Source organism: Corvus hawaiiensis, chromosome 3, assembly GCF_020740725.1.
Source record: "Corvus hawaiiensis isolate bCorHaw1 chromosome 3, bCorHaw1.pri.cur, whole genome shotgun sequence".
Taxonomy (NCBI): domain Eukaryota; kingdom Metazoa; phylum Chordata; class Aves; order Passeriformes; family Corvidae; genus Corvus; species Corvus hawaiiensis.
Genome location: NC_063215.1, coordinates 37,941,735 through 37,969,388, shown reverse-complemented (window position 1 = coordinate 37,969,388; position 27,654 = coordinate 37,941,735). Strand labels below are relative to the sequence as shown.

The 27,654-nt window shown below is 37.4% G+C and overlaps 1 protein-coding gene across 3 annotated transcripts in view; it reads left to right on the top strand.

Moving 5' to 3' along the window:
• RNGTT (RNA guanylyltransferase and 5'-phosphatase) overlaps positions 1–27,654 on the top strand; it is a 173,852-nt gene that overhangs the window by 2,571 nt on the left and 143,627 nt on the right. For all 3 annotated transcript variants that reach the window (XM_048298789.1, XM_048298788.1, XM_048298790.1), the window contains exons 2-8: positions 3,411–3,520; positions 9,197–9,300; positions 9,434–9,522; positions 14,720–14,795; positions 17,920–18,169; positions 23,892–24,001; positions 24,751–24,852. In XM_048298789.1, coding sequence (XP_048154746.1) covers positions 3,411–3,520; positions 9,197–9,300; positions 9,434–9,522; positions 14,720–14,795; positions 17,920–18,169; positions 23,892–24,001; positions 24,751–24,852 — 841 coding nt within the window. The remainder of the gene's footprint in view (positions 1–3,410; positions 3,521–9,196; positions 9,301–9,433; positions 9,523–14,719; positions 14,796–17,919; positions 18,170–23,891; positions 24,002–24,750; positions 24,853–27,654) is intronic.

Sequence of the window (27,654 nt, the reverse complement as noted above, 5' to 3'; positions counted from 1 at the left end):
CAAATTTCTAAGCACCTGTATGCAACTTTATTTCCTTCAGATTGTGAGTTACTAATAATGTTGCTAAGCAAGGTTTGTATGGTTTCTGTGGACTGATATTCATCTAGTGTTTGATCATGATGCTTTTGTCTTAGGGTTGTGGCATCTAGAATTTCTGGATGACCTCAATGCAAGTACTAATGAGGCCTGAAGCTCTTCTTTTGGTGAGATTGGGTTCATTCAGGTTAACAGGACTCTATCCTGGACAAGGATCTACATCTCCCATTATTTTCCAAGTCCACTTCTTTAAATATTGGTAGTTTTCTGCCACTTTCTGTTTTTATGGTACAGCAATTCCTTGGAATCACACATTTTCACATTTATTGCATTGTAGTAGAATTTCAATCATTTTGATGAAAAGAGCTTTCTCTGAATGCTTAGATCTGAAGTGATCAGTTTACTTCAGCCTTACTGCCTTGGCATCACCATCTCTGCAGGTACCTGCTTTTCATGACTGCTGAAAACCCATTGTCTTTCGATTTTGCCATGGAAAGTGGTAGCAAGATACTGAAGACAAGTGTCTCAGCAGTGTTTTCCAGCCTCCTTCTATTGATGCATGTTAGTTAATCCTGTTCTAGACATATATGTAGCATGCAAAACTGTGGGATATTATGAAAGACATCCATACTGTGTATGAGAAAGCACCTTAAATAAGAGTAATGCTTCTGGTTCAGGAAGTTTCTGAGCTGTAGCTTGTTGTAGTTGGGGAGAATAATCTGATGATTGATTGTCATTGTTTTACTCTCTTTCCCAGTTGTCTGTTACTGGCGTGTGTTGGTGATGACATACTAGGTCAAATGGATGCTTTGATCGAGCCTAGTTCTCTTGAATCAGAAAACTGTTACTTTTTAGAGATGTTAGGGTTTTTTAATTGTGGATCTTACTGTTTAATTTTATTCAAATTTACTTAACCTCGGTCACTTTACCCAGTCTAGCCTTCCTAATCAATGCTCAATTTAAACATACCATGGTCATACATAATTATGTATGTCATGTTTTGTGTTGATAGCTTCATGTCACAGAAAATTAGGCTACATTCAGAGTATTTTTCACTGGTATGCTCTAGATTTTAAATTTAAAGATAAAAAATGTGGTAAAGTTAGAGCATGTATATGTAGAAAATGTGATGTCTTACATTGTTCACTTTGATTTCTCTCAGATTTATCCACTTGATGTCTGTGCTCTGATATACTGGGCTCTTATTTTTAGAATTTTTACCTATTTTTCAGCCTAAAGAAATACCAACTGTTAGACAGGTAACTAATTTGGAGAATGGTTTTTAATAGCCACTTTCCAAAACTGTTTGACAAATTTGAAGTTAATTGTGGAGTAGGTAATCATTAGCTGTCAGGGTTCCAGTAACATTTTGAAGCTAATTTGGTAATTCTATTGAGGTGTTAGAATTAGTGTCATAATTTAGTTTAGATACTCAAATGACTTGGAATGCTTTGATATCCATATTAAGTGTCGCTTTGTTTTTGTCAGATCACCTAATTCAACATACGATTTTTTAATCTTCAAAAGCTTACTCAGGGAGGTTTGAGTTGCAATCAGTTGTTACTACATCACTTCTTTAGCATAAGATGTCAGGCAGTACTGTAGAAGAGACAGTAGCCACTGCTTCATTTAGACTTGTCCATATTACTCAAAAAGTTTAGAACTCTTTTTTAGAATTGTAGCTTAGATATTCAGTAGCTTAATGACGCTTAATGAGAGGCTTGTATGCACACAGGGAAGGAGGGTTTTCAGGCTTCTGTACAAAAACCAAATAGCAGATTTGCCAGTTGGAGAAGAAGAAATTGGAATTTATAAAAGCTGAGCACCTAAATACTTCCAAAGATCTGTGTTTGAGCTTTGGAAGTGATCGTAAATGGGCTCTGTATGAAATATTCATCACTTCCACAGCTGTCTGTAGGTATTCAAATGCTGCAGGGGATGCTGACTAGCCTACTTTGTCTGTCTTTTCTTGTCAGTGAACAGGAATGTATTTTGGTTGCTCAAAAAGAAATCAGAGTGCAAATCAGACGCTAAATCAAGGTTTGCTACTAGGAAGAGAATGAACATGTTCATTCTCTGTTTCAGAAGATGGAGAACAGGAGAGTCTTTGGTGTGACTATACAGTCTCTAATCAGATGCTGCAGGAAACAATTGTAACCTCCAGGCATTTTTCCAACTCTTCTCTTTTCCCAGCATTCTGTAAAGGATGGTGGTTTTCTTATGTAACCATTGACTCTTTTGTCAGTGCAGCTCCGTTTCTTGAGTGCTTTGGCTAAAAAGTTTAGTTACATTCTTCATGTTCTATAATGAATGAGTAGATGTGTTAGTATGGGTGTGACAAGTGGCAAAGTCAAAACACTTTCAGGCATGATGTTGTTTTGCAAAAATTAGGTGATTATAGATTTTTGCGTTAAGATCATGTAAATTTAGGATTTGCATAATCTCAGTCTGTACAGAGGAATATTACAAGTTAAAGTGGAAGGGCTAATAGAGAGAGAGGCTGAATGATAGTGTTGAAGGTGACAAGGAACACAAAGAAGCAAGGAAATTAAATAGTTGAAGAAATGAGGAAATGGAGAGGAGGTATCCAACCCAACTGCCTTTACCAGGGTGGATGGAGGGTGTGTAACTGTTGGGATGAAAAGACAAAGGGCAATAAAGTGAAGTTTTTCTGACAGTCAAACAAGTTGAAGTGACTATAATTTATTACTGTTTAATGTGGGTGTTGATCATATGACAGAATAACTCTCCTATACCTGTAAATTTTGGAATGGTCTCAGGTGAACAGTGAAGATGTTTGTCACATTGCTCACTCACATCTAACCTGAGCTAACCAGTTGCATAAAGCTTCATAGTTTCCACATCTGTCTGTCTTCTGTGGTTTCTAATGTCTTTTTCATGGAAGGTAGATGCTTATTTGAGACTACATAGAGTGTTGATAAAATTTTTTTTTGCAGGGATGTTTAGTGTATGTTATATTTGCAGCTAATCAAAGCTGATGTTTACGTGATTGGATGACAAACTGTCATTTTAAAATGCTATTTTCATGTTTTTAACTGTACTGAGTTTAAATTTTCTATATTCTGTTGTGCTGTAGCTCCCCATCTTAAATCACACTAAAAGTTAGCTAAAAATGTTAAATTACTCTGTTTTAGATTAAGTGACTTGTATTTCCTTTAACCTTTTAAACTTACTTGTGAATTCTGAGAACTCATAACTAAAAAACATTCCAGTTTACTATTGATAGTACTGTTTCTGCAGTTATTTATTATTGAAGATGAATGTCTAAGTCTGCTGAGCATGTTGCTTTGAAATTGCTAAGTAGTAACTGTACATATGAATAAAATACTGCAAAATTTGATTATCTTTCATAGGGAAGTTTTTACCTTTGAAGACAATGTTAGGACCAAGATATGATGAACAGGTTGCTGAAGAAAATCGTTTTCACCCGAGTATGTTATCCAACTACTTAAAGAGTCTGAAGGTAAAGTTATATTTTCTAATAATTGAAACATTGCTTTCATTATTAGTGTTTACTCAAGTGTTGCTTTTCATGTTTAAGGAAAAAGTGGTCAATGGCTTCGTTTGGGGCACCTGTACAGAAATTTTTTTTTGTTTGTTTACATTTCCAGGTCTTTGCAAATTATTAGATTTCCAAAAGTGTTTTCTTACAGGTTAGAATTCTCGAGACTAAACAAATCCAGCTCCCTCAGCTGTTCCTCATAAGAGACCCTTCATGAGCCTTGTTGCCCTTCTCTGGACATCCTCCAGCAACTCAGTGTCCTTTTTAAAGTGAGGGGCCCAGAACTAAACACAGCACTTGAGGTGTGCCCTCACCAGTGCTGAGTACAGGGGGACAGTCACTGCCCTGGTCCTGCTGGCCACACTATTGCTGATACAGGCCAGGTGCCCTTGACCTTCCTGACCACCTGGGCAGCACAATGTTCGCTGATATTGAGCCAGCTGTCAACCAGCACCCCCATGTCCCTTTCTGCTGAGCAGCCCTCAAGCCACTCCTCCCACCACCTGTAGCACTGCCTGGGGCTGCTGTGACCCGAGCACGGGACCTGGCATTTTGCCTTATTGAACCTCACTGCATCCACCACTACAGACTTCTGGCTCTGGCTCACTTCTTCACTCTCTGTTTTCCCCATTTCTATCTGTGTGCTTCAGTTTGCTTGTTCTGCACTGTAGCACAACTGTGACAATAAAGGTGGGGAACAGGACCTTTCCAGCCTTTCATGTAGGTCTCTGAAGTGTTGTGCCCAGTCTAGTGCATCTGGTGATGTAGGAAATGGGATTTTGAGCCTTCCAGGCAAAGAAAGGCCTAGCACCTAATGCATTTAATTGGTTATTAAACTTTATGTAGGAAGTTTAGCGCCATTTGTTTTGATTATGTCTATGAGATGAATCACGAAGTGATTTTTTTGGTGGTTTTTTTCATTGTTTTTTGCTGTTGATCTAGGTTAAATTAATTCTCAATTTGTTTAACAGTATCAGACCTAAAACATCAGAAAAATTAGGTAACTAAAAGATGGGAATCCTCATTTTATTCATCTTATTTAGTCTTAGGTATGAAGTAGATGGTGAACTACTCGGTGTAGCAGTGGTAGAAGTTACCTGTGCAGTAATGCGCTAAGAAAGGACTATCAGTGAAGCATATGTGCCTGTTCTCAGGTGCTTGAACTGGTAGGATTTTTCTTGTTAGAATTCTTGCATCTGTGCTTTCACGATCCACTCTAATCACAGAGGACCAAAGAGAACTGTCTGTGAATAAAACGGAAAGAATTCTGAGGTTCGAAATGTTCCCCAAAACAAAATTCAAACCAGATGAGGTTAAATGTTGATACCAAAAAATTGATATAGTTTATTTAACAGTAAAAGAAGCAAAGAAAAAGAAAGAGAAAGGAAGAAGTAGAAAAAAGTGGTGGGAGGGGCACAGGAAGAGTGACATACGACCCCTCTGTGGGTCCCAATGACTACTTGCTGCTCCCTTCCATCTGGTCTTCTTGGTGGTGAGGGTCCCCCACCACAAAGGATAGAGTCCAGTGGATTAATATATGTTTGGGCCAGGTGGGAACACCCAGGTGCCTCCCCTGAGCAGGGGCAAGTTTGACACTGTCCCTTGCAAGGCTCTGTGTCGTTTGCATCTTTTTACATCACATGCAGTGCTCTGGTGCAGGGTCTGGGGAACCGTTCAGGGGTCCTTTGATGGACCGTGACACCCCCTGTGCTGTCCCTCATGTCTTGTCCTGTAGATGTGGCTTTCCTGCAGTGGGGGGCCCCCACAGCTGAGCTAGTCTATGCAGGGCATTCACTGCCTCTGCCCAGAGGCTACACACCCAAAACCTTTCCTTCTCCCCCGGGCTGGGGGGACAGTCTGTGCAAGACCTGGTAGCAGATAAACCTGGGGCTGTGGTTCCACCCTGAAGCTGCTGGGCTTAATTTGGGGAAATATTCTTCTCCCCCATCCCAGACCTGAGAACAGTGCCACTTTTATCTTATCTCAGATCAACTTACAGTCCAGGGCCTCAGTCAGGGGGGCCCGTTCAGGGTGGGCTTTGGTGGTGCAGCTTTTGTTGGTGTCCCTTCCTTATGCACCTTTAATGGACAAAAATCCTTCATAAAAATGTTTAAGCCATAAAGTATAATATTTCAGTCTCTGACATGTGCATCTAAATTCTACTTGAGTTCCTCTTTCATGTGTTATTTTTGACTCTGACTGGATTTGATAGGCATACCTGGAAATTTTCCCAAACCAATCTTATTAGTGGTTTAAACTAATTTAAAATTCTGTGTATATTTTGAAGTTACAGAGAGCTTCACAGCCTTATTCAGAATTTCCAAATGCTTGCTTCCGTAGTGATTTGCCACCAAAAAAAAAATCATGGTGAGACTTTGTAGTAGTCACATCTATCAGTCCTATGGTAATGCTACAAATTCATCATGTCTTGAGTGACATCAGATTATTAGAATTTGATAGTAAAATTAGTAGCATGGGGATCCCCACTTACATTTTGATAACTTTGATTAACAAGGAGAACATAGAATTTCTCTCAAACTCTCTGTTCTCGTCAAATCTTTTACATTGTATTGGACCCTGGCACTGTTGATGAGTGTTTGCTCTTTGAAAAAATATATATTTTTTTTATTTGCCAAGTTATGTAGTGGTTACTGGAGTGCTCAGTTTGTAGATCAGCAGTTTACCAACAAGTCAGCAATGAAATAAATGTGAAATTGAGGAGCCCTTGAAGAGTGAATTTTCCCACCCAAGGCAAAAGTAGCTCACTGTGCATGGTTCTTGTAATTTTACTGCAGTGTATTTTTTTTGCTGCTAATGTTTTGCAGAATGAATTACTTCTGAAAACTGGTTATTACTTAAGTCCATATAATTTAGCTCCCAAATAAAAGACTTCAGCAGAAACTTTTACATCTGGATTTCTGTAATAGAGAGATATTGCTGTTACCACAGATTTTTGAAGGTACCAGCTCAGCATTTAACACAACATCTGTCTGGGTGGAACTGTCTCTACCAAGCTTCCTGTGTGATTCCTTTTCTCATGGAGCTTGTTGCTGACAATCTGAATGTTAGAAACTTATTTGATTAGCCATGGCAGCCCCATTTTTCTTCTGATTGTCAGTATTGGCATAGTATCTTGAGCAACTGGTGACAGCATGAATAATGTATTTATTTTTTAATTTGTTTCTTGAATAGGTAGGTTAATACAATTAATGCTCTATATAGGTAGATTTATTTCTGTCACAAAGAGCTACGACGTTAGCTCAATGTTTGGGTAACTAGTATGCTTAAGTTACAGAATTCCTATTAGGAAAACTACTTACCAATTTTCAGCCACATTATTATTTTCACAGATGCATTCAATCACTGATCAAAACTATCTTCCTCAAATAAGAAATGCAAGAAAAAATTCCTGAGACTGGAGTGAATTCAGTATGTTCTCCCCTTCCTGGGGAGGGTGTTTTCAGTTTCCAGTGTCTAAGGAGAAATTTCTAGGTTCATACAGGGGAACCTAGCAAAGCCCATTTAATTGCACAGCAGCAGAAGAGCACATGTGTAAGGCATTAATAGCTGGAGATACCTGGAATGTGAGGAAGTGAGGGGAAAGCTTTTATTTTGTTCCAGTGGTACTGGTGGTTTTTTTGCATGGATTTTTTGAAAATCGTAGTTGTATACTTTGGTATGTTATATAATCCCTCTGTTTTTTAAAAATTTCTTGATAATTTTCTTGTGCTTTGCAGTCTCTAAATTGTAGTGTGATATGTGCAGTCAATCCCATGGACTGAGAATGTAAATTATTAGACTTTCTGTAACACAGGGAAACTGCTTTCAGGCCTTACACACTCTATGCTCCATAAAAGTTTTTATAGCTTTGGATAAATTACACTGGATGCCTGTTTGCCTTACTTCTCCATGAAATGTGTGAGGAAGAGTGTCACTTCACGTGAGCTTCAGTTGTATATGATTGAAATGATCAGTGATAATGGCAAAAGAATAGCAAGCGAGAAGTGCAACAGTCCTAAATTAAGTAGTGTTGGAGATATTTGCAAAATGCTGTAGGGAATGGAGGAGGAAAGTAATCGCTGAATTAATTGCCTTTGCATAATTCCTTCAGAATTAATCACTGTCTAGGATGCTGTCAGTCTCCATGTTTAGCAGCTCGGTTGACACTTTGTATTTGAAGTTTCAGGTGGTGTAACATTGTTTTCAGGTGGACCCCCTTCTGAGGTATTTTATATTTCTGCAAAACACAGTAATAAGAGTAAATAAAGTATTCTGAATACAATATGCAGGCTTTACAATGAGAAATTCAGAACTGATCTGGATATTACTTTAGAAGTCTTAATGCTGTTGATATAACATCATTACGGTTTTTAATATTTGATAAATAAAAGTAATATGAAAGTATGTAAGTATTACAAGCATCTATCATCAGAACTTTGAATACAATGGAGAACTAGCTCTGTAGATAATTGGAAATTTTCCTTTAGGGGTCTACTAAACAACATATTCGTGTGAAACAGCTGTTTCTGAACTGTATTCTAGTTATAATTGGATTTCACCTTTTCTGAATTCTGTGGAAACATTGTTTTACTTTGTAATTCTTCCAACAGCGCTGCTAAATTATTACCAGTCTGTTGGTGCTACCTGAAAGCATGACGCTGAGCTTTTTTGTCCAAAAGCAATTGCTTGCCCTTACAAGACAGGAGACCAGAAATACTTTCTTTGCTCAGCTGTGTTAGTGAGCTGTTTTGTGCAGTAATACTGGTAGGTTTGTCGTTAGAATTTTTGTTTGGAACAAGGATCAGCAGGATATACTTTGATAATACTGTGTGTGTTTTGTGCCACCCAGTGGAATTTCTGCTTTCCAGCCTTGTTTTTAAAAACGTAGTAACTTCCACAAGGCTCTTTAAAAGACCTATTTTACAGCTATAAAAACAAACACTAAAAAAGTAAGTTGATGCACGAGGGAACACATTAGGGTAGAGTGGACAATGCATCCTGGATTCAGGTACGCCCTAACGTCTGAGTGATTGACACTGTCACATTAACTGCTGACAGCATCTTTGAATATCTGAAGTTGTTTTGCATTTTAGCTTTAAATAAGACATTTCTAAGAATTTAATTAATTTGATTAATTTAAACTTGAAAATGTGTTCATTGTTTTGCACTCTAATAAGTAAGTTAAAATGAGTTATTTTTTCTGAGAGTGTGCTTATATGTAAGTCTCAGTGGTTAATTTTTCTTACGGTACTTTCACTGTGCCAGTGTTTAGTATTGTTCTACTTGCCATAAGAGCACTTGATTCCATCTTGTTTGTCTTTTTAGCATGTTAAAGTATATTTACCACACTTTCCTGCTGTTAGCAGATCTTTCTTATTTGGAATCATTGGTTGGAGCAAACTGAAGTTTTTGAGTTGATGGCTAGTGCTAATTTAGACACCAGCTTTCACGAAGAAATACAGATGTCTGTAATGATGGTAAAATTCAGATTTTACAAACAAATGCAATATTTAATAATTTTTAAACTTACAAATGTGGCCTGCAGTTGCTTTTAATTATTACGTTTTTAGCCATTTAGAATTTATGCACTGGTATTTGAACCCCATATATAAGTTTAATATTTTTTTTGCTTTTTAGGTTAAAATGGGTTTGCTGGTAGACTTGACCAACACCACTAGATTCTATGACAGAAATGATATAGAGAAAGAGGGAATTAAATATATAAAGCTCCAGTGTAAAGGGTAAGTTGTGTGCACTTTTTAATTACATCTTTGGCTTTTAATTTGGAAGATCACACTGAAGAAATTATTTTTTTTTTCTCTTTTATCGTTTCCCCCAGATGTCTCCTAATCCCTGTGTTCTTGTGTTTTTCAGGCATGGTGAGTGCCCTACACCTGAGAATACAGAAACATTTATCCGTGTATGTGAACACTTCAGTGATAAGAATCCTTCAGAGCTTATAGGTACATCTTATATCCATCTTACACCCATCATTAGTTTTTACTCTTACTTTATTTCACATTTGCTTGTAACTGCTGTTTCTTATTCTTAGAAGTCTGAGCAAAGGAATTTCCTCAGTACAGTGTTTATGCATATATAAATTTGATTGCTTTTATTACGAAACAAGTATATTTCTTTTTTTACAGATAGTAGTATGTTTCTGCATCCATCAGTTTAATTACAGCTGTTGACTTAATGCAGAAAATTATACAGGCCCAAGAGCTGTGTACAAGTACATGATACTTGCACTGTGGTTTTGTAACTTCTGCTGATACAAATGCAAGTTATGTATTGGGTTGACATTTGGTGGTCTGGTTTACTTGAAGTCATATTTGGTAACTGAATTATCAGAGATTTTTTAGCAAGTCTCACAAAACTGGCAGCAGAGACTAGGCTAAATTTTTCTTCTGTGGTATATGGTCTTGTAGTGAATATTTTAATGTTCTAAGCATATCTTTTTTTTACTCAGAGAGAAATACGTTCTGAGTTTAATTTGCATCCCTTCTAGTTTTAGTTAAAACTTTTTTACTCTCATTTTTGTTAATCATATTAATGTTTATTTCTGCCTGCAAACTATCAGAGACAAGAAATTACTTTGCAGGTGAGTTTCCAGAGTCAGAATGGGTGTTGTCCTCAATTCCCCTTGGATGATAATTTTGCGGCCTTCTTGAATCTGAGCATCTCTGCGACTTAGGAGTACATGGAACAGTTGTTTGTGCAGGTGTCATTGCTAAGAGCTTGGTAAACTAAGCTCATATGTTCATGCAGTTTAGGATTCATCCAGATACACAGTAGGATAGCTGAAGTTGTTGGAAGGGACCTGTGGAAATCAGCTACTCAGTTGCCCTTCTTTAGAACAGGGCCAGCTAAAGCAGATTCCTCAGGACTATGCCCATTTGGCTTTTTACCAGCCTCTAGGCTTGAAGACTCCACAACTTTTTCTGGCAGCCTCTTCCAGTGTTTGCTAACACAATATACAGGTGGTTTTTTCTCATGTTGAAACAGAATTTATTGTATTTCAATTTGTAGCCATTGCTTCTTGTTCTGTTGCAGGATATGATACCACTGACAATTTTTTTTTTTTTTTTGAGTGCTTGAGAGATTTAATTTGGTCACATTTTTTCACCTAGTTTTCTGTTAGGTACTTTCTTACTTCCTTATTGCACATAGAATGCAGTTTAATTTGAGACTGCTGTGGTTTAACTCTAGCCAGCAACCAAGCCCCACGCAGCTGCTCCCTCAGTGCCCCACCAGTGGAACTGGGGAGAGAGGTGGAAGGGTAAATGTAGAGAACTCACGAGTTGAGATGAAGACAGTTCCATAGGGAAAGGAAAGGCCATGCACACAAGCAAAGTAAAACAAGGAATGAATTCAGTGCTTCCCCTGGGCAGGCGGGTGTTCAGCCATCCCTAGGAGAGCAGACCCCCATGTGTAACAGTGACTTGGGAAGACAAATGCCATCACTTTGAATGTCCCCCCACTCCTCCTTCTTCCTCCCTCTTTGTGCACTGAGCATGATGTTTTATGGTCTGGAGAGTCCCTTTGGGGTTTGGGTCAACTGTTCCAGCTGTGTCTCCTCCCAGCTTCTCAGGCACCCCTAACTTCCTCCCCAGTGTGGCAGCATGAAAATCAGAAAAGGCCTTGGCTCTGTGTAAGCTCTGTTCAGCAATAACAAAAAGATCTCTTTATTATCAACCCTGTGTTCAGCACAAATCCAGAACACAGCCCTGTACCATCAACTGTGAAGAAAATTAACTGCTTCAGTTGAAAACAGCACAGAGACCTATGTGTTCTTCTCTGAATGGTAACACAACTAAGTGGTTTAAAAAATGAGGAACTGCTAAATGGGAGTGAGTGGGACCAGTCACCAACAGTATTTCAAAAATTACACCAGAAGCAAGATATTGTTGGTGACTGATCTCACTCACTTTTTTTGTTTAGCAATTCCTTGTTTTCACTCTCCTTTTGCAGTTCTTCCACTTGGTCCTCCAATAATACTTTAGAACTTGAAAAAGTGGTTATGGTCAGCAATTTATATAGTGCATGAATAGCACGGTGATATCATATAAGTAGCAGACACATTTAGCTGATATTTCAACTTACAAAATGCCATTTTTAGTGTTGAGTCACTAACTTTCTGGCTTTGATGAATTTTGGAATGTTTTTCCATTATTTAGATGTTTCACCTCTATAGGAGAAAAAGGTCAATTAAAAAGAGCCGAGGAGAAAATAGTATGTTGACTAAACTTTTGGAGAATGTGTTGTTTAGGCTTTCATAGTAAAAGAGGAATGTTGGAATTTTCCATTTCCCTTCTGTAAATTACTGAAATTTGTTGTTTTGGACACTTGTTTCGAGGGACTGGTGTGGAGGATGTTTTTATCAAAAGCGAAAGCAGTCTGCAGCGGTGATAGTACTGCACCCTGTGTGATCTTTCTCTTTCAAGCCATTGGTCTCATGCTGAGATGCTTCTTATCTTTGTCACGTGTATAAAATTATTGACTTAACCTTCTTGGCAGCAGTAACAGCTGCAGGACTTAGTGATAGCAATTGTGTGCAATTTCCTTCTTAGTGTCAAGATTAGATATGAAAAGAGACTGAAATGTGAATGATAAGTGATCAAAATTTTCAATTAATCTAGAACAATATAGGAAGGAAACTTTATTTTTGCAGCACGAAGGACCAGGATTATGCCTCCCAGCCTTAGGAAGGGATGTGCAAAAATTTTGCTTCAGCAGAAAACAAAGGAGAAATGATTGCTAGGAATAAATGATATAAGGAAGCTAAAATTCATTTCATTTGATGCAAGTTACACAGTTTTTAGTATTTTTAAATAGTTAGAAATGATGAATTCGAAAAATTCGTAGTAATTTTTACCTTGCTTTTATCAAGAAGGGAAGCTTGGTTGGGCAGGCACAAAACCTGATCCTGTTACAGTTAATACGTATTTCTTTTTACCCACTTAAATTTGTGGGGTTTTTTCCATCGGTCTGCTTTTTGTGGGTACTTTTTGGTTCTCCAGTTGAAAAAATTTATACTTCCAGTGTAGAGGAGTGTAAAGAAAAAAGATAGATATTCACATTTTGTTTGAATATGCATCAAGTGAATTGTTGCTAAACTTACTTTACTAGCTGTGGTAGAGAAATGAGAAAATGAATTAAAGCTTAAAGTGGCTTGCTTCATGGTGTTGAATGCCAGGTCTTGCACTTTGGGTCACAACAACTCCAGCTAATGCTACAGGCTTGGGCAAGAGCAGCTGGAAAGCTGCCTGGCAGAAAAGGACCTGGCTGTGATGCCTTGTGGGACTACATAAAAACAGAGGCTACACAAAATTAAGAGAATAAAAAGTGGTTATATTTATTGAAGGGCCTTCAGGTACACTTTGGGCAGATGAAGCCCACTCAGGGGCTACACCCAAAATGGACAACAGGTCACGAGTTTTCACACTTTTGTAAGTTTGGCCCATTTGCATATTGGGGGTTAATCCTCCAATTACAGCTTCAGGTAATGAAGTCATTTACCCCAGGTTTGCTCCCCCACAGCTCACTTTTGTTTACATTTCTCAGGGCCTGAGACAGTAAGGTGTCCTTGAGTTTCAGACCTAGAGAGGAATTGTTTCGTTTGACTGAAATGGGAGAACAGTAGCTAACAGTCTATATGGAGTTTAGAGTTAGACACTAATGAATTACAGGATTACAGATACATGAAAAATATAGAAGCTAAAATCCTAAGGTATCAGGTGTGCTGGTCTACTGACCATTAGCCATCAGTGTGCCCAGGTGGCCAAGAAGGCCAATGTCCAGGAGAATTAGGAAGTGATTGTCCCCCAGTACTTGGCACTGGTGCTCAGGCATTGACATGCTGGAGTGTGTCCAGAGAAAGTCAGTGGAGCTGGTGAAGGGTCTGGAGCACAAGTGTTATTAGGAGTGGCTGAGGGAGCTGGGATTGTTTAGCTAGGTGAAAACGAGTTTCGGGGGTGACCTTATCACTCTCTACAACTGCCTGAAAGGAGGCTGTAGCCAGGTGGGGGTCAGTCTCTTTCCCCCAGGCAACCAGTGACAGGACAAGAGGAAATGGCCTTAAGTTACAACAGGGAGGTTTAGGACATTAGGAAAAATTTCTTCACCAAAAGGTGAAGTTGTCAAGCACAGGAACAGACTGTTCAGGAAAGTCCCTGAAGGTATTTAAAAGTTGTGTAGATGTGGCACTTAAGGACATGGCTTAGTGGTGCACTTGGCAGTGCTGGGTTAATGGTTGTATTTGATGTACTTAAGAGTCTTTTCCAACCTAAATGATTCTATGATTCTATGGTAACAACTGAAAAATGTTAAGAATAATTGCTCTTGCTGTTAGTAGAAACTGTAATGATATTTATAATTTAAAATAAAGAAGGAGGAAGAGGTAACATCTTGCCTGAATCCTTCATAACATTTTTAATACCACGAATTTTGAGGCTGGTCTGCGTATCACTAGATGGTGCTGTTGCCTTGAGGGAAAAAAAAATGGACTACTTTTGACAGTGTGTCCCTCCTTTCACTGGGGGATGAGTTTGGTAAAATAGAGGCTGAAGAATTTTTTTTTTTTTTTCTCTCACATTGAAAAGGTGAGTAATTCAAGGTGATTATACTGTTATATAGTTTTCTTTTTGTAGATACTTTTTTTTTCAAAATTAGTAAGTGTGGTCTTAGCATGGAAATAGCGAATTTGAGGTAGAATTGTGGTCTAGTGGCACCCCTTTCAATTTTGACATAAGGCAATCTGAATATGATTTTTTGCCTGATGGTATGAAATGAATGTCATGCTTATTGAATCCACTAAAAGCATAATTAATGAATTTGATTATATTGCCTTCTGACAAGCATTTGAGCAGATTTGTGAATCTTATCTGTATTAGCCATATTTCAATCGCATTAAGTTAGTGCTCTTGATTGGGATGAACTGAAGTACCCTGTACCCTTGCTGCTGCTAATTTGCAGAAAGAATGTAATAAATTGCCTTGTAGGCTTATGTGCCTTACGTGCTCTGTGCTGCCGTGATGGGAATGGAGATAACCCTTTAATATTACAGATGAAGGTGGAAGGATCCAAACCCACACTTTCAATACTAAATATGTTTGTTAAAACCACTTGCAAGTGATTATTCCCTTTTCTTGTATTTTCTAGGTGTCCATTGTACACATGGTTTCAATAGAACTGGATTTTTGATCTGTGCCTTTTTGGTCGAGAAGTTGGACTGGAGGTAACTTTGAATGTTAGTTCCTGGGGATTTGTGGAATGTGGCCAAAGGGTTCTTCAGTATGTTTCACTCATTGTCCTGACAGCTATGCTAATGTATTCGCTATTAGTTGTTTTATAGCTGCCTAATAATCTTGAGCAAACAGCCCATATTAACATTTTTCATATAATCTCTTGGTAGCTTAGCCTGTTGTAGTCAAGAATTCCAGGTCTGGTAGGTCAAAAGTCAGCTGTACTTGCTGTGTGTGGGCCTTTAGCAGTGTATATATTATGTTGTGTCTCTTCCCCTGACGTGTCCCACATTTTAAGTAAGAGTGTAGAGTTCAGAGATTCCTGAAAGAGTATTTCCCATACTTTTTCATCTTTTTCATGTAGGTGTGCGTGTAGGTTTTTGGGCTTTTTTTGAGATCTGAAGAGATTAGCTAGAGCAACAGCAGAGTAACATACTTCTGAAGGATTGGGGGCAGACAAAGTCCTTGTTTCCAGCTTGTTTTTTGACTAAAGTCTACAGTATGCTTCTATACAGACTCACCCATTTTTTCTGTCTTTTAAAAATATTGGTGCCTTCATATAGAGTAGTTACCTTTTTCAGATAACATTAGTGTAAAAAGAAACCCCAAACCCAAAAAATGCCCGTACCATCCTGGTGGACATAAATTTTGCATAATTTTGGTAGTATTTACAAAATACTATTTCCTTCTTGACAGAGTCCTGTGAAAGTCATGTTTCTTGACAAGTCCATTAAGCAGTCTGGTGATACTTCTTGTATGTGGTCCTTTGAGTGAAGAAAATTTTACTCCTGTTGCAGGATTTTCTTGTGATTGGACATGCAGTTATTATGCTTAGCATGCATGTGCAAGCTGTTTGCAAAGAACTGGGTCATTGCTGTCTGTTAGTAAACTTGGAATAAAGACATTGGAGTAATGGAGACAGAACACCATTGGTAATGGGTGGCTGAATCTTTGCAGGATCCTAGCTGTGTATAGGAAGTAGACACAGACACAAATATCTTTGTAGTATGATTCTAGTTGTTCCTATGAATTAGAAAATTTGTATGCTTTTAGTCAAACAATTTAAAAGTAGCATGCAATATTTAGACTTAGAATTGATCCTTTGTTCTAAAGAGGAAAGACACTTGAATCTCTTTGGATCTCCTGCTTTTATGCAGCCTCTGTTTTCAAACTGTGGTGGGAAAAGCCTTAAAATTCAACAGCCATGTCTTATTTTTTTTTGCTTTGGGTAGTTAATTGTATCAAGTTTGTTCATCTCTGTCAGATTATTTTAATAAAACATCCAGATATCCCCTGGTAGGGAAAAATGTCCACAGCAAAAGAAACAATTTTGGCAAGATGCTAGCTGATGCTGAGCATTGTATCAAAATAAATCTAATTTGCTGTATCATTCTTTGAAACAAGGCACTGTTTCTTGCTAATGAGGAAATAAGATCTTCGTGATGGAAAAATCTATCCGTATCCCTTCCTTAAGCATATGATGTAGGAGTGTTGCTGATGTATTGTGTACACTGGGGTGTATTTTATAGTTAGTTTAGAGAAAGGCCTGAAAGCCTGAAAGCTCTCCAGCTAGTGGTCAGAAACCTTACTTGATTCTCTTTTCAAGAACTCATTTTTCCCAAAGACTGCTGTGTTTCTAGAACATGGAAAATTGTTTTCTTTCAGCTAGGTTTCTGTACTTGAAATCTGTACTTGAAATCTTTTGGCTTTCATTGCCATCTATTCCAGAAGATTATAAGAGCTCCTCTGATATCATCAGAGAAAAATTCGAGCATTTTTCATACCCCATCACTTTTGGTTTGTTTTGTCCTTTCAGTGGCATTCATTACAGAAGATGTGAAACAATTTAAGAAAGATAGCAAAGTAAAAAATGTCTTGTGAGAAAGAAATTAGGAGTCTTAAAAAAGAATTAGAATGGGGAAGAAAGGTCCTTCTAAGTAACTCAGACTTTAAAACTGTCATTTTTGAAATGAGACTATGTCTCACTCTGGAAAATGTCTTGTTTTCTCCTCTTACAAAGATCAGAAGAGTAAATCAACCTTACTGGTTCTTAGACACTGTTTCTGTCTATTATGAAAAATTTACTTCTTAAAGTTCTTAGGCTCCATTCCATACTGTACAGGTCAGACAAAAAAAAAAAGGCATTTTGAATTAAGTATCTGAAAAAAAAATAACGTCACAGGCTGTAGTATGTGCTTTTATTCCAGTTTTAGACATGTACTTGTCAAGAAGCCTAACAGGGGCATCTCTTGATCTTTTGTGGTTTCTCCTCTCCTCTACATAGCAAGATTTTAAAATGTTGATCCTTGGAGCATTACTGCTCTTCACAGCCATGAAAAATGGAAGAGAGAATTACATCCAGTGTTTTTAGTTAAGCATTTTCATAGGATCTATGCAAATGGCAACAATAAAATCCTTGTTGTATGTTTTGGAGAATTTTCCAGTTGGCTGGTAGAGATGCATGACTGTTAGTTTTGGTTTCTAATTTTTTTATGGTCCAGCCTCCAATTTATTTGAGCAAGATTAAGTGTTAGGGGCATAGTAAAAGGCTTCTGAACTACAGTGCTTTTATGAGAAGCTTCTGGAAAGAGAAGTAATTTAAAAAGATTAGGATGATTTTTCCCAGTTTGAGAGCAAAACCTCTAATAGGAAGAAAGACAATTCTTAGGGGAGAAAAATGTAACCATATTTGAATTTGAACATTTGCAATTTTCTTCATTAAGTTTGTTGATATGTTTCTATGGTCTTTTTTTGTGTTCGTGTGGTCCTCAGGTCTGCATGCCACCCATTGCTTCTCTGTAGCAATAAAAAAAGTTGTGTCTGGGTGATCAGCAGACCACTGTTGACTCACAATAAGGACTCAAAGCAGCCCGAGCTGCAGTTACTTGAGAACATTTGCAGTGCCTACAGAGTTACACAGAATCTTGCAAGAGCAACTGCTACCAGAATGATCCAAGCATGGACTTTCAAATATAAGGAATGTTTTTGCAATTACCACTTCAGAATTTGTATTGATTGTCAGTCCCAATAATTCTTATGTTTGGTAAAGCATGACATGACTAAGACATGTAAATTAATCATTCAGAGTGATTTTGAATTTTTTTTTTTTTTTTACAGTATTGAGGCTGCTGTGGCTACTTTTGCTCAGGCTAGACCTCCAGGTATTTATAAAGGTGACTATTTGAAGGAATTGTTTCGTCGTTATGGCGATGAAGATGATGCACCATCACCACCAGAGCTTCCAGAATGGTGCTTTGATGAAGATGAAGAGGAGGATGATGATAATGGTAAAACTGGAGGCCCAGAATCAGAACCTGGATCATCAAGCTCTTCCTTTGGCAAGAGGAGAAAAGAACGCCTAAAACTGGTAATTTTGACTTGGAACTTAATATTCTAATTGCTAAACATAATTTCATAACCTCATGCCCACCATTTACCTCATCATACATGCTATGCAAGCATCACTGCTCTTGCAAATGGGGACTGGAAGCATTTTCTCTAACTGGAAAAAATTGTAGATGCATTGTAAACCTTTTTGTATTTCCTATGTCAACCTTGAACTTCAACATTCAACATCTCAACTACTCCAGTTGTAAAAATGACTTAAAAATTTTCTAATGTAACAATTCTTTGAGATAGTAAAGTGTTTTTTAATTACGCAGTCTGTGTTTAGAGATGAAATGTTATCAGAGTTGGGTGGAAACAGCTCTTATGTTTTGTAGTCATGTGGATGAAATTCATAATTTTTAAAATTCAGCACTCGTTTTGGCAAACAGTCTTGCTTTGGGAAATTTTGTAGGATTGAAAATTGGATTAGCAAAAAGCAATATGAGCTTAAAAAACCCAAGGCAACTTTGAAATCATATTTTGTTCAAAGCTGTTTTAGCTGTGTAAGAAATATGGCTGATCACTTACTGTGATTTTTGACATACATCTGCATAATTCTGATGAAATAAGTTATTGTAGTTACCATAGTGTGGAAGTAATACGCAAGTACAAAGAATATATTTGTATCACCTGAAGACTAATGACTCAGTTTTCTTCAAATTCCTGACTTGCTTTTTTTGTTTGCAAGTAAAGTAAGCTAGAATATTGCTGAGTGCAAAACTAGATTTTTTTTTTTTTGCATAATAATATATTATTTTACTTGTGTACTGAGGTGTGTTTGTTTGCAAACACTTGGAAACCCTCATATTGAAATACGCTGCAAAAAAGCATTTTGTTGTTACTGCAGCTGGTCAACAAGGTTTACAGGTAAAGTATGGAAATATTAGCCTGAAAGGAATACAAAATCCAGTCTAAAGAAGCAAGATGAACTTTGAAAACTTTCAAATTATCCCTCATCTGGAATAAAAAATTTCCCACACTATAAAAACACAGTAAAAGTAGAGTCAGGGGGTATGGCCACTTCCTCCATTAGCCTTGCAGTAAAACATAGATATCTAAATATTTTTTGAGGGGCTGGAACCTTAAAATTGTTTTTTTGATGTGCCTTCTGATGCATTAGGAGCTGAGGTGTTACAGTGAATTACAATGACAGCCTCTTTTCATCAAGTGTAAAACTCAGCTGGTCTATTTAACAGGAATGATACTGGCTTCCCAGGCGTTTTCTTTCTGCCACCATAGTTTTGTTGGAAGCTGGAAGCTAAATTATACGAATAAGCATATTAATAACTAAAAGTTAATTATGAGTTAGATAATTTGTGAAAGAAAGAATCATCTAGTTAATATGCATATTCGTATAATTCAGTTTTGCAGCTCTGAAGGAACATTCTTTGACACGAAGAGGAGGAACGGGCAGAATTCTTTACCATGGTTCTTGGCTGGCAGATGGGACTGCTTCTTAACTCAGTAGAGATGGATACAGTCTATTTCTGATTCCTTGTAAATATGCCATCTACAGGGGGAGTGAGTATCAGGTAAATACCTCTTGCTCAGATATTCTTATTTTACTGTCTGGAGGGCTAAATTTTCAGCATTATGTTGATTTCCTACAGCAGATGTTTTCACCTTTCTAATTCATCTCTTTCCTAAAGGCCTGGGGTAGGCAGTATAAAACTAGAGGTAGCTATAGTGATAGTGGTGTTCTGAAATTTTCTCATTTTGACCCAAGTCTTTGTGGAGACAGAAGAAAAGTTTAGTAGTAGAGGAGGAGACAGCTCCCAGGCTAGAATAATGAATAGCCAGAAACAACTGCTAGCTAGACTATGAAAGGAAATTAGTATGCTCTCCTTTTCAGAAACACTGATGTGAGAAACTTCACTGCAACATTTTTCATTGAAACTTCCTTATCTTGATGTCAAAAAATCTTGACAGCTTTTCTTTCCTGCACTACAGAAAGTGTAAGAATCATTAGAACATAAAGCCATTACAGTTCCCTTTGTCATCACCTTAAGGAAGTTCACAGGTACCAGGAAATTTGCTTGTTGCTGTCTGAGATGCCACACAGGAAATCCAAACAAATTTTGACTTGTCAGTTCATGCAGGATCAATGTTAACATTGAAACAACATTATTAACTGACACTTAGAATCTCACTTCAGGAAAAAGATACTAGATTTTGCAAATTGGACAAAAAGTTCTAATTCTGAGCCAGAGCCTACCAGCATTTTTTGGGTCAAATGGAATTTTTACTGTTTATTAAGGAATGTTGTCTCTTCTGGTCCCACGTAAGTTGCATATTATGAGGTGTGAGATGCAGTGCTTCTAAAATGAATGGTGACATCTTAAATAGTCTGGAAGAGATGGTGGCTGTTAATGATTTTCTTCATGATCTTGAATGGAGATGTCTTGTGGTGAGACAGGGTGAAGTGATTAAACTGATTTGACATAGTGAGGATAATACTTATTAGTTAATTATCAAAGTACATAACAGTATTGATTCTAAATACTAGTGACTTGGGGTTTTTCTGCCTAACCAACTCTCTTTTGCAAAGTTTAACCCTTGCACTTATTGTTCTGCCTGAAGCCGTCTTGATGGATATGGGAAAAATACCATTTTTTGATTTGGCAGCACCATTTTATGTACTTGAATATGAGTATCATTTCCTTCTCCATGTTAAATGCTTGTTTGTTGACTTTTTCCTTATACTCCATATTTTTTGTACTACTGACCTTTCTTGTTATTCTTTGTAGTCTGTCATGTTGACTCATGTTTTCCTGATGCTGTGGTGCCTGTAATTGAATGCAAGCCTCTAGTTGAGGCCATCCTAGTAAGGCTTAATAGGGAGAAATTAATTTCACATGTCTTAAGGCTAATACTTCTGTTTATATATCTCAACATAATTGCCTTTTACAAGGCAGAACAATACTAATTCAGCTTTTGGTCTCTTGCTGCTTCCATGCCTTTTTCTCTAATTATCTACCAGTGTGTGTTTGTATAATTTCTTATCCATTATTAAGTGTAGAACTTTGTTTATACTGAATTGCACAGTGTTGTTTCCAGCCCATTTTTAAAATTAAGGATAACACTGAATCTTAAACTGCCATCCCAGTCTATATCCCTGTTACTAAAGTCACAGATGTCACAAAAATAAGAATGCTAATAGGAAGTTTAGGGGAAATAAATTAATTATCTTATGCCTAAACCAGACCCTGCAGATTCTTCTGTTTTGTTAGTGAAATGCTAACTCCTCTGAACCTGGTTTTGAAACAGGTTACTCTTCTGTGTTATGGAAGTTACATCTACCCCATGTTTTCTGGGTTCCTCTATGAGGACAAGATAAGCAAACAAAAGACAAACCAAGGCAAATGCATGCAATTCCAATTCTGTGAAGCCTGTTTCATTATGAAAACCAAATGTTTAGTGGAACACCTTTGCTACTGAGTGACAGTTGGTATGATTTTGTTGTTTCTTTTTTGCTTGTACATGCCAAGAGGCAGTTACTGTGATTTGGTCCTGTGTTTCTAGGTATTAAATCTAAGCTGATCAGTGTAACTCCCTGTCTCTCACTTCCTTCATTTTAAAGGATGTCTCTCCCTGACATGTTTTGGAATGTTTCTTGTCTTCTGGGAGGCAGTCTCTGAGCATATTGGCGCTCAGTCAAGTCTGAGTAGCTGAAGACGGCTCTCACCCAGGCCTGGTGATAGCCACTAGGGTCAGGAAGGTGTGTGTTTGGGGCTGTTCCCACTCACCAACTCCTCCAGATGGTGTTTAGGATCTGTACCAACACAGGATAATACACATTGCCGCTTCTCCTTCGGCTGAAGTGATGGGTGGAGAAATTCATGGCAAGTGGGGCAAGCTTGATTAGTACAGATGGTGTGAAGGTTGTGCAGAGTGTAGATGCTAAGTGCATTAGTTTCCTTGGATCCTTTAGGGCTTATAACTCTTGGTAGTATCAGTGCTGAGGACTTGACATGCTCCTGGTGAGCTGAGTTCTCTGGAGTCTCTGCACCATGTTCTTCAGTGTCTTGTTTCCACAGGCATAGTTAGCTGAACAGTAGTGTAGGAACTGCACGGGTCTGGCTCAGTTTTGGCATCTTATCCAAGGTACGTCCTCATGGAGCCCGGAGTGCTAAGTTAGCCAAGCACAAATGCCCAAGTGACTCACCTTGTTTTCATAGGGCTGTGCCTTAGCTAGTGGTTATACTTGAAACAGATAATCTGCAAGAAACACTTTCAAGCATGATATTTGTGTTTATTACTTTTCCTTTTCTGGAAAATCTTTGCTGTTCCCTGCCTGTTACTTCAATCTTAGCAGTCGTACTGCCATTGCACTCTGCCATTATTTACAGAAGCAAGGCAGAACCATTTTCCTTTGTTTCTTGGTGCTCTTCACCACTTATCAGAATTCAGACAATGTGCTGGGCAGGCACGAGTAGCTGTCTGCCTCCCTTGCCCACTCACCTGCGTGCTGTTGCACTGGCTGGTGCCCACGTAAATAGTATGGGGTGAGTGACACACAGAAAGTCTGTGGAGCTCAAGGTAATTAAAGTTTTGAATTTATATTGAATATTTCGTTAGGATGTTCTGTTCTCAGAACATGATTTGGTAATGTGACCGAGCCAATCTTAACTGACTGCAGGCTGTATGAAAACGGTGGTCCTGCTTTCCCTGCACTCCTTGTGTTCCTTCTGCTTTCCCTTGTGCTGGCACTAGTGCTGAGTTAGCCTATGGTGAGCTAGTTTAGGATACTATTTTGGCAGAAAATTACCAATTTATGATGTTATTTTTGCCAAATTAGCTCCGAGACTTGCTCAAGCATAGAACAGATGAGTGTCACGGTGTGTGGAAATGCAAAGGAGGAAACCACTGTTCCTTTCATCAGTAGTAGCTGGATTTGTTAGAGATAGTTTCAAATGTTTTAGAGGACAGATATGAAATACTTGTATCTTCACATGCAGGATTCAACAGGTGAATAGCCATGGCTTGATCTTAGTGTGCATTGAAAATTTATTTGAGGTTCTGTTGAAATAAGTCTGGTTGATTTGAGATCTCCATAGAAATCTTTAATTTTGTAGTTTTGTAGACCTGATGGTTTTCATGTGTTGTGTTATGCAGGATTTGTTTTTATTCCTCTTGGCATCAAACTTTTTCTAGAATGTACAAGTTATTTTAGAATTTTATTTCCAGGGTTTGTTGTTTTTTGATCACTACATAGGCTTTTCTGGGGCATTCAGGATAGCAAGTCCTCTTTAATAACCTGGTTTAGATTGAGAATAAAATTATAAAAATATATTTACACAAATATTTTGTTATGAACCCACTGTTCCTATTTTTCCTTTTGTAAGAAATTTGTCCTAGATCAACTTTCTTGAGAGTATTAGCTAAGTAGTGTAGGCATCTAAGTACTAGCTATCCCTATCCCTCCCTGTTGCTTTTTTTTAAAAAATTATATTTTTTCCTCATAAATAATTTATTTCAGTTCCTGGATTTATGATATGGCTCACCTGTGAGTTTCCTGGCAAACCTCAGCTAATGTATCTTGGCATTTGGGGGTAAATCTTTAAGGAATGTTTAAGCTGGTATTGCTCTAGAGGGTTGTGAAAACAGACTTAGTCTGTACTGACATATTATGATCTGATTTTGTGACGGCTTTAATACTAAATTTTAACTTTTTTTTTTTTTTTTTTTTTTTTTTTGTTTAGGGTGCAATTTTCTTGGAAGGAATAACAGTTAAATGTGTGACCCAGGTGACAACGCAACCAAAATTAGGAGGAATACAGCAAAAATGTCAGCAGTTCTGTGGATGGGAAGGGTATGAGAATATTTAGAACTTATTTATACTATCTAGAAGTAAGTGTTATATTTTGCAGAATGAAACAACTCATAAAAATGAGTGACCATTTTTTGATGGATTGTTTATAAAAAAAAAAAATCACACTTGGAAATGAACGTCTTGCACTGTACTATGAAATGGAATGATCAATTTTTGATGTTAAGAAACAAGATTCTAGAACTACTTTTCCACTGAGATAACAAAATCTTGCTGTTCAAATTCCAGATGTAGCCTAGTCCAGCTATTTGTGTAAAATTTAGTTCTTTCTCAAGCAGTAGATTTATTTATACCACTGCTATTACACTTCAGTTTAGAGGTATAATACTCATTTTTATAGCTAACTTGGATTTGTGTCCAATGTTAATGAAAATGTTGGTTTTAATGTCTATGATTCTGAAGTTTTCCTTTCCAAAAGTTGGTGACCCACACTGCTTCCTAACTTGTTGATGCTTATCATGCCTGTAATTTTTTGAGTATCTCTTTCTGCAAAGTTAAAACTTTGAAGTTCCACATAATTTAGTGTTTTGTCATAAGCAAATAACCTTGTTCTTATCAGATAGGCTTTTGACTTCTCTTGCAAAATACTTTTTGGAGAAGATGTTCTAACTCAGAGTTAAATTTGCAACAAGTCTGGTACAAGGTGTGACTTGAGTCTGATGTAAAAAATGTATTTCCTTGTGTGACTATTTATTGCAGAACCATTAATAAACATGGTTCTTTTTTTTTAGAACTGGATTCCCTGGAGCACAGCCTGTTTCCATGGACAAGCAAAATATTAAATTTTTGGAGCAGAAGCCATACAAAGTTAGCTGGAAAGCAGACGGCACCCGGTAAGTTCATTTTAAATGAAAAAGCAACACACAGTAAATTCGGTAGACAGTTTGTATTTTCTCAGGAAAGTGAATTTGCCTGTACAAAGGACAAAGCACGACAACAGAACGGGCTCCAGAGATTAATTTTTATTCTGTCTGGGTGCCCAACATTTGCTGAAGTTTGTGGCCAAGTTTCTCTCTTGCAGCTGTTCTACACACTGACTGTTAAAGGCAGGTACCCTTATTCTTCTCCATAACCCTTGCCTGTCTGTCAGCCAGGACTTGCCACCAAGGTCTTAAAATAATCTTACATAACAGTGAGAGTTTGCTAAGCTGAAGACTTTGTTTATAAAAGCTAAATTAAAACTTCTAATTGATCTTTCAGAAGCTGGGTAGTATTAGAAATTTTCTAGGGTTTTTTTTTTTTTTTAATTCATGCTGTGATGCTTTATTCAAACACATAGTTCATGTCAGCTAGAGAGTCAGTAATTTTATCTTCCCTCACCAATTCTCTTACATTTATTGCAGGGGTGCCTTTTGTTTAATAACAAACTACAACCTAATTGGACTGATTGGACATATTCTAAAGCTTTTCCTGGGTTCTTTATTTTGCTAGGTTTGTTATCTTTAATAATAGAGCATCCTAGATAATGAAAATCTTGGAGAATATGGGGAATTGGATGTCTTATGAGGATTACCAAGTGGCTCCACATGGAGTCAGTCAGGATTCAGCACACTTCATCCAGAACTAAGCAGTCTTGTATAAAAAGCCCCAGACCCTTCAAGTGTCTCTCCTCTGTGGAGTTTGTGCTTCAAGAGTTTATTAGCTTGGGCTGAGTATGGTGTGAAAAGTCAAAGTAACCTTGCAGTCACTATGGCATCCAAGCATCGAGAAGTGTCTGGGAGTAATTGGTTTACTAACACTGGCTGTATGCACAAGCACTTGGATAGTGCAGTGCAGGTGTTCTTAGGGTGGGAAGTTACAGCAATGAGGTGTTGGGAGATGAAGGCATACTCTCAGCAATACAGGGCATAGGGCATTCCAAAGCTGCTGATCCTGAACAAATGAAGTCAGCCAGCTTAAACTGACCTGAAGAGTCTTTGTCATATCTAATGTTGTTAAATTGGAAAATTGATGTCTTATGTAATAGTCTCATTTTCCTTCTCAAACGTGTGGATGGGATGCCCACGTTCTGAGTACTAAAGCAATTATACAGAACATAGTAGTGTCCCTGGAAGACTGCCTTTTGTGAAGGAAATTAAAGTGTACATGTAATTTCTTCTAGAAATTTTCAGTATTTTGAACATTCTATCCTATGTTTTTAGTTTTAGAATGGTGGCAAAACAGAATGGATGAAGAACAAAACTGAAGGAACTAAATAAGCTCTTTTAAATTTTTTCAAAACGTAATAACTTGCAATAGATTATGAAGATACACAGACTGATAGGTATATTCAGAGAAGAAAATGGAGTACAGAGATCCAGTGTTAATGAAATTCACCTTAAGTAATATGAAAGAGAATAAATATGAAAACCTGAGCTATAATTTGGACATTTAGACACTTTGCATGATATGTATCCTAATCAACAATGAAAAATTGTTATGATCATTTTTACATTGGACATGCTTCTAATTATTTAGTTGTTCTCCAGTGATCCAGACTCCATATGCAATTAAACAGATTTTCATTCATTTTTGTGAACGCTTGTGTTGACAGGCATGACCTTCTTGCATTCAATATTAAGTCATCAGTTAGTGGAGACCAATTTATGGATCCCCTGCTTACATTATCTGGAGATGGAACCCCTGTCATCAAATAATCTCTGAAGCTATTTTGTTAAAAGTGGTTTAGATGCAGCAGTCTAGACTTTGCCTATTAGAATATTATTAGGCTTGCATGCATTTTTTTGTTTGTTGTTTTGTTCTCTCTCTTTGTTTAAAAAGCACTGCTGTTTTGTCAACCCTATTGGACTTAGAGAAAAACAGATGCATAAATAATAACTTTCCGTTATACTTCCTCACTGAAATGAAACACTTTTATTTTAGTTAATAGCAACATTTACTCAACTTAGCCAAACTTCTTAAATTTCACTATTTGTTAAATACCTGTATTTTATTTCTGCAGCAGTAGTTTTTCCAAGAGGTTTTGTGACTGAAGCATTTTTTTATACGTTCTCTTAACTGATATGCAGTGTCAGTAACTTCACTAAGGACTTTTACTTTTCCTGAAAAGCATTTGCTAATCCTTTATTCTGACTGGAGCTGAACCTTTCATCCTCTGTTTTAAGAGCTATGTTGGTTTTGGGGTTTTTTTTTTGTGGTGGTGTTCTTTTGTTTTTGTTTTTTTTCTTTCCCCATTGTTTGGGGGTTTTTTTCAGTTGTAGAACTGTGCAAGTTTTCTTGGTTTCTTAGCACTGTTGTATTTTTCTACCCGTAATTTTAGAAAAAAAATAAAGTATTTCCCTAAATAAAAGGGCATTATTTCTCGTATAATGTTGACTAACAATGTGAAATTGATTAGTTAAATTATTTGATAGTGATTCTCTAAAATATTTTGAGGAGATTTACTAGAGTAGTATCTTACATATTTTTGTAAGTGTGTGAGTTCTGAGTCTGGTTTGGGTCAAAACTTAGAGCTCCAAGGAAATGGAGAAAGATGAGTTCAAAATCTTTTGACTTAGCCTTACTTAGTCTGTTGTGATTTGAAGAGTTTGTGCCTTCACTGTGGTCTTGCTTGTTCTGTCCCTGGTTTCCAGGGCCCTTGTTCTATAAGTATCAGCAGGGCACTCCTCCTGGTTCTTGCTCCAGCATTCCTTCTG